At 37.1% G+C, this 12,444-nt stretch overlaps 1 protein-coding gene across 24 annotated transcripts in view; it reads right to left on the minus strand.

The window, feature by feature from the left end:
• The window catches only part of RGS22 (regulator of G protein signaling 22), a 173,232-nt gene that overhangs the window by 48,119 nt on the left and 112,669 nt on the right, over positions 1-12,444 (minus strand). For all 24 annotated transcript variants that reach the window (XR_001720326.4, XM_016959721.4, XM_016959719.3 and 21 more), the window contains one exon: positions 5,178-5,339. Coding sequence is in view for 23 of the 24 variants with exons in the window: in XM_016959721.4 (XP_016815210.1) it covers positions 5,178-5,339 (162 nt within the window). In the remaining variant the exon portion in view is untranslated. The remainder of the gene's footprint in view (positions 1-5,177; positions 5,340-12,444) is intronic.

Here is a 12,444-nt window from a genome sequence, read left to right on the forward strand (position 1 = left end):
ATTTGAGGAACCTAAGACTTTGATACATCTACATTACATAAATACAGATTTCATATAATCCTGATCACTTATTCCTCTAGGCAAAGGAATGACATTAGTATCTACTTTGACTCATTTAACAACCGTATAATGAGGGCCTGTTATATACCAGACACTGAGCTGAGCCTCAAGACACAGCCCCTACCCTTTTAAGGTTCAATCTCCACTGGAGGAGAAGTGTGAGAACATGTTGCTCCTATTTTGGATAGTTAATAAATGTTATGATAGAGGTATACATAGTATCCTAGGAGAACATTGAGAATAGGCACCTAACTCCGCCTACAGGTGGATATAAAAGCTTTCCCGTCCAGTCCTGCTTCTACGCCAAGGTGATTTAGGCTCAAAAAGGTAGTGGGCATGCTGGTTGTCAACAGGTGTGCCATTCTATATCTTTTATTATCTATATTGTGTAGTTACCCTATCGTATTATCCTCTTTATAGATAACCTAAAATTAATGATCACACATTAAAATGAGCCATTTAAAAATTTGTCAACATTTGTTTTAGACACGGGGGTACATGTGCAAGTTTGTTGTATGGGAATATTATGTGATGCTGTGGTTTGGGGTACAGATCCTGTTACTTAGGTAGTGAGCATAGTACCCAACAGGTAGGTTTTCAACCCACCCTCCCCTCACTACCTGTTCTAGTAGTCAGCAGTGTCTATTATTCCCATATTTATGACCATGTGTGCCCAATGTTGAGCTCCCACTTATAAGTGAGAACATGTGGTTTTTGGTTTTCTTTTCCTGCATTAATTCTCTTAGGATAATGGCCTCCAGCTCCACCCACACTGCTGCAAAGGACATGATTTCATTTTTTTATGGCTATGTAGTATTCCACGGTGTATACGTACCACATTTTCTTTATCAATCTACTACTGGTGGGCACCTGGGTTGATTCCATGTCTTTGCTATTGTGAATAGTGCAGTGATGAACATATATGTACATTTATCTTTTTGGCAGAATTATTTATTCTCCTTGGGGTATACATCCAGTAATGGGATGGCTGGGTCAAATGGTAGCTCTGTTTTAATTTCTTTGAGAAATCTCCAGACTGCTTTCCACAGTGGCTGGACTAATTTACATTCCCACCAATAGTGTGCAAGTGCCCCCTTTTCTCTGCAGCCTCACCAAGCAGCTGTTATTTTCTGACTGTTTAATAATAGCCATTCTGATTGGTGTGAGATGGTATCTCACTGTGGTTTTGATTTGCATTTCTCTGATGATTAGTGATGCTGAGCATTTCTTCATGTTTCTTGGCCATTTATATACCTTTTGAGAAGTATCTGTTCATGTCCTTTGCCCAAAATGAGCTAGTTTTAAAGTCACAGGTGTAGGACTATCATTTTTTTAAATAAAGAGGTAGTTTAGCTCAAATTATGGCATTTCTCTGTCAAAGACATTATTTTCCAAATCATCAGAAAGCAAACAAATTTGGAAACTTCTCACTTTAGGCCCAGAAATGAACCAACATTTATTAAGTACCCAGTATATGCTGGGCATTGTAATAGCTCTACTATGGATATTACAAAAGAAACAAAAATTCTGATGTCTTTCATGTAAAACTTTATATATAATTTGGTATAAGTTAAGTGTGAAAAAAGCTTAATATAATGTTACATTGTGACAATTAGCACTTCATACTCAATTTAGCATCACCTTAGAATAAAGCCTATTTAGGCCAGGTGTGGTGGCTTATGCCTGTAATCCCAACAATTTGGGAGGCCGAGGTGGGCAGATGGCTTGAGCCCAGGAGTTTGAGACCATCCTGGGCAACATGGTGAAACTCTGTCTCTACAAAAATATACAAAATATTAGCTGGGTGTGGTGGTGCATGCCTGTAGTCCCAGCTACTGGGGAGGCTTAGGTGTGAGGATCACCTGAGCTCAGGGAGGTCGACGCTGCAGTGGGCCATTATCACACCACTGCACTCCAGCCTGGGCAACAGAGTAAGATGGTGTCTCAAAAAAAGAAAAGAAAAGAAAAAGCCTATTTTATATTATTCAATTAGCCTCCTAACTATGGAATATAAGGCTTGTGAAATAAAACAAATTTGTGAAGCTATACAATTATAATTTTGAGTAAAAGGACAGCATTTGGTCAGAATTATAACTGATTTTTTTTTCTAATTGTTCTGCCCTGTTGTGCCATTAGCTTAGTTAACTCTTGCCTATTATTAAGGTCTCAGTTTAAGCATACTTTCCTCTAGTAAGCTTTCCGTGACTCTCAGTCCAGGAGAGATGTCCATCTCAGGTACTCCCATAGCACACTGTGCTTCTTCCCTTGTTGCACTAATCACACTCTTATAATTGCCTTGTCTACCACTCATTTGTCCTTCTTCTGATACTATATGCTCTAACAGGGTAGACTGTTTTGATCACAATTGTATCCTCAGGATTTTGCCTGCCCCTTGGTAGGTGCCTAATAAATATTTGTTGGATAAATAAATCCTTCCAGTCTTTACGGACACACACACACACACACACACACACACACACACACACACTTTAGATTAAACCATACTGATTTTTAATAGCTAGTTTTTAAAAAAGATCAATGAGCAGAACATCTTTTCCCATCACTGATTATTCTCCTGGAACATTTTTAACGGCTAGAGAATGTTCTACTATATAGATATATCGTAATTTAGTAACCAACGTCCTTGTTGTACAACTGGGTTCTTTCCAACTTTTCACAATCCCGAGTAATGTTTGACTAAGATTACTCCAGCCATCTCTTTGTATATTACCACAATCAATACTGAGAAGCAGCACAGCTTAGTGGTTAAGAGCATGGGCTTTAGCAATAGAATGACCTGATTCAAAGTCTAGCTCTACCAGTTAATTAGCTGTGTGATGTCGGGAATTTCTTAGCCTTTCTGTGCATTAGTTTCATCTGTGAAGTGATGAGAATGACATCCTTGACCTCATGGGATTCTTGTGAGAATAAATTCATTATTACATGAAAAGCATTAAGACAATATCTGGCACATAGTAAACACTTAATAAGAGTAAGCCCTATAAGAGTTAGCTCGGTTAGACTTTATCAAAGTGGAATAAATGCCTTCCAACTGGCAAACTCCCTCATGGTCCAATGCAAGTATCATCACTCTTGCTGAGACCTCCCTGACCTATTGTCCCCATACTCCATCATTCTCTCCTCTGTGCTAAAACTATACCTAGTCAGAACATGGATCAGAATCAATATTATTTCCTAATATTTGTTCTCATGGATGTCTTCCTGCCTGAAAGAGGGCAGTGTGTTGTATTCACTTTTTACGCCTACAATTTAGCATAATAACATTTGATACTTAATAAATGTTTGTTATCTGAACAAATTTACTCCTATAGCATGCTTTTTAATAGCTACCTAGTATTGTAAGTCTGTCATGCTATATTGTAGAAAAGATATTAAAATGGAGACCAAGGGCAGCCTTAAAGGAGAAAGTCATAAAACTAAGGGTTCACTGTGTATAAGTCTATAGTTGGTTTTTAAAATACTTATTTTACAAAGTTTATCTCATTACCTCTTGTCCTAGCAAGGTTAGACTTGTTCATATTCATATTAGCTTAAAGATAGTTCCACCCACCCATAATAAAAAAATTATCTATTGTGGAAAACACACTCTACCTCCTTTCTAATTCTCAAAAAAATTATTTTAATATTGCTCATGTGAAAGATTGTGAAAAAACTTCTCTCAAATTTTTTTTACCAGCCTGGGCATCATAGGGAGACCCCATCTCTACAAAAAAATTAAAAATTAGCCAGGCATGGTGGTGCATGCCTGTACTCCCAGCTACTTGGGAGGCTGAGGGGAAGATCGCTTGAGCCCAGCAGGTCAAGGCTGCAGTGAGCTGTCATTGTGCTACTGTACTCCAGCCTGGGCAACAAAATGAGACCTTGTCTCAAAAAAAAAATTGTTTTTTTAATATTATAGTCTCAGCTGAGAATAGTACAAAAACTGTTGATAACAGAAAAGGGTAGAAAACAATTTTACTGTATGTTGGAAAAGCTTGGAAATAAATTTTATTGAGCAACTACTAACTGTATGTTGAGCAACTGTATTAGTGTCATATAATATATAGTTATAGGCCATTTGAAAGCATTATGCTCCTAAATTGTTAATTTTTATTCCTCATGTTTACAATGGGATGGAATAGACTGCTTGCAAGGAAATGAGCCTGCTACCTCTGGGAGCATTTAAGCAAAGACTGAAATACCTTTCAGTATTTCTGTACAACATTTCTTTATTCAAGTCTAGACAACATAACATGGAAAGTCCCTTCCTCCTCTTCAATGCAAAGATTCTGTATGATTACATTAAACACGTAACCCTGAAAATAAACTGTCTTTGTACCTAGCCATTTCTCTTTTACTTATTTTGTTAAGAATTTGGCTATTCTTTTTCATCTCTAATTCTTTCTAATTCTTTTCTCTTCTCTGTTGGTTTATTTATCCATAATCCAGTATCTTTGATTACTATTACTATAAATATGGCTGGGAGGGATTCTTACAAAGAGATCTTGGTTGTATGGATACACCAAATATAGACATTGTTAGGAAAAAATATGTACAGTACATTTAAGAGATAATTGATGTGTAGAAATATAGTTAAAACTCTCTTCAGGAAGGTTCTCATTAAATCTTATGTATGTTAAGACCTGAAAAAAACCTAATACAGGTTGAGTATCCCTTATCTGAAATGCTTAGGACCAGAAGTGTTTTAGATTTTGGATTCTTTTTTGGTTTTGGAATATTTGTATTATACCTACTGGTTGAGCATTCCAAACCCAAAAATCCAAAACCTGAAATACTCCAAGGAGCATTTACTTTAAGTATCACGTTGGCACTCAAAAAGTTTCAGATTTTAGAGCATTTCAGGTTTCAGATTTTCAGACTTGGAATGCCCAACCTGTGTTATCATTCCAGGGCTCACTCTTACTCTTCACTGTATAATAATAAATGTATCTAGAGATTGGACAATAAACATCTCAATATTTATATACTGGTAGGAAGAAGATAGCAAAATTGGGATATCTTATACAAATCTTGTGCATAAAGTTAGTTAAAAATCTGACATTTTAATGCATTTCCTCCTCAAAACAGGTGGTTTTCTCCAGCTCCCAATACAATACCTTATATTTTTGTACTTCTTGCCAAAAGAGTAAACCATTTTCCAATAAATCTCCTTTTAGAGCCACAAAACGTTGAAATTGTCTTGAAGTAACTGGATTCAATAATGCTTTGCGAAAAGCAATGATTTTACAAGATGAAGAGATCCACTTACTCTCCACAGGCTGTCCAAAACAGAGAATATAGGAAATTAGCTCATTAATTAGGCTAACAATTACCAACTTCTATCTCCTATAATTTTGCCTGTTGAAATGCCTGGCATGGCTATAATAGAATTTCACAACATTTTCACCTATTCCTTTCTCTTTTGTCTCCTTTATATTTTTATGGCTTCATTTTTAGGAGGTAGAGTGAAAAAGAAATGACTAGATGATTTAGACCATATGACTACAATGTTTAAAAATGTTAACAGTTATTACAGCTTGAGATTATGGTGAAAAACTACTTTTTAGTGCATTGTATGAGTTCTGTGCTTAAACAGAACAAAGTAATCATAATGTTATGATTATATGTTATTACATTATTTATTTTATTATTACATGTTATATATTAATATATAATTCTCCTGCCTTTTAAAAAGTAAAAGTAGTTAAACATTTAATATTTCTCATTTTTTAAGAAAAAATTATCAATTGATTCTATAAGTTAAATAATTTACTGTAGAGCTTCACTATAATTTTATCCTGAAAATATTATATTTTTAGATGAGACATCTTTATGTTATTTTAAATAATGATTTAAAATAATAACAAATAATGATTATTAATAAATTATTTTAATAAAATTCCTTTGACTGATGGTTTACTTTACATAACATAAAAGCTAGAAGCACCCATGGCATTTTAGTAACACCTAAAGGTATTTTTATCAACATTTATTTTATATCTTTACAATTTGGAAATATAAAATATCTACTTTTTAAAATTTTGCCCATTTAAAATCACATATTCAACCCCATTTAGCCTTTCAGATTGAAAACATAAGAAATCGATTTTATTGAATTCACTAAATAGATTTTAATATTTAAGTTTCCCAAAGCTGATTTTTAGCTTACAACCATGCAAGGAAGTATCATTCCAAAGACAATGATTTAGATGGATTTAGCAACACATAAAATAAATTCCTTGAAACAAATATGTGACCATCAATTTAAGTGTTTAGAGAGTTATATTTTTAAAAAATGCCATGGTAACACAAAGGAAGGAGTAACTAATTCTGCCTGGAGGAGTAAAACCTTTACAGAGAAGGGCCTTGAGGATGACATCTGAGTTGGAAACTGAAAAGTGAAGGCAACTCCAGGCAGTCTAGATGAATGGTGGTGCCATTAACCCGGATAAAGTGAATAGATGTCCATCACTATTTTGGTGAGACACATGTCATGTTCTGTGGACAAAAAGTTAAGACCCCCACCATATGGTCCATATTAAAATTATAGCCCTACAAATAGGAACAACTATGTATTAGACTGGGACGTTTATTTAAAACCCACTCAGCAAATAATATTTTAAGATCTGCTTAAGATACTAAAACTTAGAAATTTAAAACCTGTAATTTAAACAAAATAATAAAATATATGTAATAATTATATAAAAATAATTCCATTCTATGTAATATTTCAATCAAAATTATAGCAAAAAACAAACATTAAAAAAGTTTCTTTCTTTTCAAGAGGAAAATACACAAAAGAGCATATTAACAGTTACATACATTCCTCCAATATTCAAATAAACATCTATTTTTGTTAGTTAGCAGAGGGTCACCTAGGTCTAGTTGGACATTTTATTAGGACCTGCAGAAGGATAAATACACATAAAACTTATAAGCTCAAAAGGAAGACTATGTTTATCATGCTTGTTACAAAGTAAAATAGGCCATTTCTAGCCAGGTATTATATTGTAGTGGTTTTAAGTCACCAAAATGATAGTTATCTTAATTCTTTTAAAGCTAAAATTCTTTTTGCTTTTAATATTTTTATTTCTATTTCAATTTGATTTGATTTTTTATGTATGCTCCTGCTCGGCAAAGTGCCCTTGTAAGGATGCCTGAGAGCAGCGTACAGTTATGATTAAAATGCAGTTCTAAATAGAAGGGATAATGTGCCAGGCGTGTTGGCTCACGCCTGTAATCCTAGCAGTTTGGGAGGCCTAGACAGGTGGATTGCCTGAGCTCAGGAGTTCAAGACCAGCCTGGGGAACATGGCAAAACCCCATCTACACCAAAATTGCAAAAAATAAGCCGGGTATGGTGGTGCGTGCCTGTAATCCCAACTACTGGGGAGTTTGAGGCACGAGACTTGCTTGAACCTGGGAGGCAGAGGTTGCAGTGAGTTGAGATTGTCCCACTTCATTCCAGCCTGAGCGACAGAGCGAGACTCTGTCTCTAGATAGATAGACAGATAGATAGATAGATAGATAGATAGATAGATAGATAGATATAGATAGACAGACAGATAAATGAAAGTCATAATGTAAGACGATTTAACCTGCTGATTCTGCTGCATGCTACTCATTTGTTGAGTAATTTACTCTCAATAATAAACTGTCATATGTTGGAATGCACAGCTTGTCTCAGTAAATCCATGACGTGCAGAATAAAGAAAAATACATACTTAAGGCAATCACACACTTCTAACGTTGAGCCGGTCAAGGATTTCTTTAAGAATAGAGCTCCTTATTCAGGAGGCGAAGGCAGGAGGATCACTGGAGCCCAGGAGTTAGATGTGATAATGAGCTATGATCATACTACTGCATGGTAGCCTGGGCAACAGAGCAAGATCCTAATAATAAAAAATAATTTTTTAAAAAAGAACAGAGTTCTGAATTCCAAGGGCCGACGGGAAGCCTCTAGCAGGGGACTGGGCCTTGCGGAGGGACCCTGTTTCCCATTTCTTCCCCCTGCCTTTTCACCCAATAAAACCCAGCTTTATTCACCCTTTAAACCATCTCCAAGCCTAAATTTTCCTGGCCGTGGGATGGACAAGAACCCAGTCTTTAGCTGAACGAAGGAAAAGTCCTGCAACATTCTTGGCATGCAACGTGGGGGCTCTTGAAGAGATGTATCAGAATTCCACAATGCATCTGGTTCTCGGGCAAGTCACTGAAACGTGGGTCAAATGTTGAAAGCTGCTGTACTATGATGTGAAAATAAAGCCCACCGCAGCTCAACAAGGCCTACTGCCTCTAGACTCCATCTCTGTGGGCAGGGCATAACTGAACAAAAGGCAGCAGACAACTTCTGCAGACTTAAACGTCTGAAGAGAGCAGTGGTTCTCCCAGCACGGCATTTGAGCTCTGAGAACGGACAGACTGCCTCCTCAAGTGGGTCCCTGACCCCCATGTAGCCTAACTGGGAGACACCTCCCAGTAGGGGCTGACAGACACCTCATATAGGCAGCTACCCCTCTGGGACGAAGCTTCCAGAGGAAGGATCAGGCAGCAATATTTGCTGTTCTGCAGCCTCCGCTGGTGATACCCAGGCAAAGAGGGTCTGGAGTGGAGCTCCAACAAACTCCAACAGACCTGCAGCTGAGGGACCTGACTGTTAGAAGGAAAACTAACAAACAGAAAGGAATAGCATCAACATCAACAAAAAGGTCATCTACACCAAAACCCCATCTGTAGGTTACCAACATCAAAGACCAAAGGTAGATAAAACCACAAAGATGGGGAGAAACCAGAGCAGAAAAGCTGAAAATTCTAAAAATCACAGCACCTCTTCTCCTCCAAAGGATCACAGCTCCTCACCAGCAACAGAACAAAGCAGGATGGACAATGACTTTGACAAGCTGACAGAAGTAGGCTTCAGAAGGTCGGTAATAACAAATTTCTCTGAGCTAAAGGAGGATGTTGGAACCCATCGCAAGGAAGCTAAAAACCTTGAAAAAAGATTAGATGAATGGCTAACTAGAATAAACAGTGTAGAGAAGATCTTAAATGACCTGATGGAGCTGAAAACCATGGCACGAGAACTTCGTGACGCATGCACAAGCTTCAATAGCCAATTCGATCAAATGGAAGAAGGGTATCAGTGATTAAAGATCAAATTAATGAAATAAAGCAAGAAGACAAGGTTAGAGAAAAAAGAGTAAAAAGAAACGAACAAAGCCTCCAAGAAATATGGGACTATGTGAAAAGACCAAATCTACATTTTTGATTGGTGTACCTGAAAGTGATGGGGAGAATGGAACCAAGTTGGAAAACACTCTTCAGGATATTATCCAGGAGAACTTCCCCAACCCAGTAAGGCAGGCCAACATTCAAATTCAGGAAATACAGAATACACCAGAAAGATACTCCTCGAGAAGAGCAACCCCAAGATATAATTGTCAGATTCACAAAAGTTGAAATGAAGGAAAAAGTGTTAAGGGGAGCCAGAGAGAAATGTCGAGTTACCCACAAAGGGAGGCCCATCAGACTAACAGCGGATCTCTTGGCAGAAACCCTACAAGCCATAAAAGAGTGGGGGCCAATATTCAACATCCTCAGAGAAAAGAATTTTCAACTCAGAATTTCATATCCAGCCAAACTAAGCTTCATAAGTGAAGGAGAAATAAAATCCTTTACAGACAAGCAAATGCTGAGAGATTTTGTCACCACCAGGCCTGCCTGACAAGAGCTCCTGAAGGGAGCACTAAACATGGAAAGAAACAACCAGTACCAGCCACCACAAAAACATGCCAAAAGTAAAGACCATTAATGCTATGAAGAAACTGGCATCAATTAACAGGCAAAATAACCAGTGAACATCATAATGACAGGATCAAATTCATATCTAACAATATTAACCTTAAATGTAAACAGGCTAAATGCTGCAATTAAAAGACACAAACTGGCAAATTGGATAAAGAGTCAAGACCCATCAGTGTGCTGTATTCAGGAGACCCATCTCACATGCAAAGACACACATAGGTTAAAAATAAAGGGATGGATGAAGATCTATCAAGCAAATGTAAAGCAAAAAAAAAGCAGGGGTTGCAATCCTAGTCTCTGATAAAACAGACTTTAAACCAACAAAGATCAAAAGAGACAAAGAAGGCCATTACATAATGCTAAAGGGATCAATTCAACAAGAAGAGCTAACTATCCTAAATATATATGCACCCAATACAGGAGCACCCAGATTCATAAAGCAAGTCCTTAGAGACCTATGAAGAGACTTAGACTCCCACACAATAATAATGGGAGACTTTAACACCCCGCTATGAATATTAGAGAGATCAATGAGACAGAAAATTAACAAGGATATCCAGACCTGAACTCAGCTCTGCAACAAGCAGACCTAATAGATATCTACAGAACTCTTCACTCCAAATCAACAGAATATACATTCTTCTCAGCACCACATCACATTTATTCTAAAATTAACCACATAATTGGAAGTAAAGCACTCCTCAGCAAATGTGAAAGAACAAAAATCACAACAAACTGTCTCTTGGACCACAGTGCAATCAAATTAGAACTCAGGAGTAAGAAACTCACTCAAAACCACACAACTACATGGAAACTGAACAACTTGCTCCTGAATGACTACTGGGTAAATAACGAAATGAAGGCAGAAATAAAGATGATCTTTGAAACCAATGAGAACAAAGACACAATGTACCAGAACCTCTGGGACACATTTAAAGCAGTGTGTAGAGGGAAATTTATAGCACTAAATGCCCACAAGAGAAATCAGGAAAGATCTAAAATCGACACCCTAACATCACAATTAAAAGAACTAGAGAAGCAAGAGCAAACAAATTCAAAAGCTAGCAGAAGGCAAGAAACAACTAAGATCAGAGCAGAACTGAAAGAGATAGAGACACAAAAAACCCTTCAAAAAATCAATGAATCCAGGAGCTAGTTTGTTGAAAAGATCAACAAAATTGATAGACTGCTAGCAAGACTAACAAAGAAAAGAGAGAAGAGTCAAATAGATGCAATAAAAAATGATAAAGTGGATATCATCACTGATCCCACAGAAATACAAACCACCATGAGAGAATACTATAAACACCTCTATGCAGATGAACTAGGAAATCTAGAAGAAATGGATAAGTTCCTGGACACATACACTCTCCCAAGACTAAACCAGGAAGAAGTTGAATCTCTGAATAGACCAAAAACAGGCTCTGAAATTGAGGCAATAATTAATAGCCTACCAACCAAAAAAAGTCCAGGACAAGATGGATTCACAGCCGAATTCTACCAGAGGTACAAAGAGGAATTGGTACCATTCCTTCCGAAACTATTCCAATCCATAGAAAAAGAGGGAATCCTTCCTAACTCGTTTTATGAGGCCAACGTCATTCTGATACCAAAGCCTGGCAGACACACAACAAAAAAAGAGAATTTTAGACCAATATCCCCGACAAACATCGATGCGAAAATCCTCAACAAAATACTGGCAAATCAAATCCAGTAGCACATCAAAAAGCTTATCCACCACGATCAAGTCTGCTTCATCCCTGGGATGCAAGGCTGGTTCAACAAATGCAAATCAATAAATGTAATCCATCACATAAACAGAAACAATCACAAAAACCAGATGATTATCTCAATAGATGCAGAAAAGGCCTTCAACAAATTCAGCAACCCTTCATGCTAAAAACTCTCAATAAACTAGGTATTGATGGAACATATCTCAAAATAATAAGAGCTATTTATGACAAACCCACAGCCAATATCATACTGAATGGGCAAAAACTGGAAGCATTCCCTTTGAAAATCGGCACAAGACAAGGATGCCCTCTCTCACCACTCCTATTCAACGTAGTGTTGGAAGTTCTGACCAGGGCAATCAGGCAAGAGAAAGAAATAAAGGGTATTCAAGTAGGAAAAGAGGAAGTGAAATTGTCCCTGTTCGCAGATGACATGATTGTATATTTAGAAAACCCCGTCATCTCAGCCCGAAATCTCCTTAAGCTGATAAGCAACTTCAGCAAAGTCTCAGGACACAAAATCAATTGCAAAAATCACAAGCATTCCTATGCAATATTAACAGACAAACAGAGCACCAAATCGTGAGTGAATTCCCATTCACAATTGCTACACAGAGAATAAAATACCTAGGAATCCAACTGACAAGGGATATGAAGGACCTCTTCAAGGAGAAATACAAACCACTGCTCAACGAAATAAAAGAATACACAAACAAATGGAAGAACTTTCCATGCTCATGGATAGGAGGAATCAATATTGTGAAAATGGCCATACTGCCCAAAGTAATTTATAGATTCAATGCCATCCCCATCAAGCTACCAATGACTTTCTTCACAGAATTAGAAAA

The sequence above is a fragment of the Pan troglodytes genome, chromosome 7 (genome assembly GCF_028858775.2).
Source record: "Pan troglodytes isolate AG18354 chromosome 7, NHGRI_mPanTro3-v2.0_pri, whole genome shotgun sequence".
Taxonomy (NCBI): domain Eukaryota; kingdom Metazoa; phylum Chordata; class Mammalia; order Primates; family Hominidae; genus Pan; species Pan troglodytes.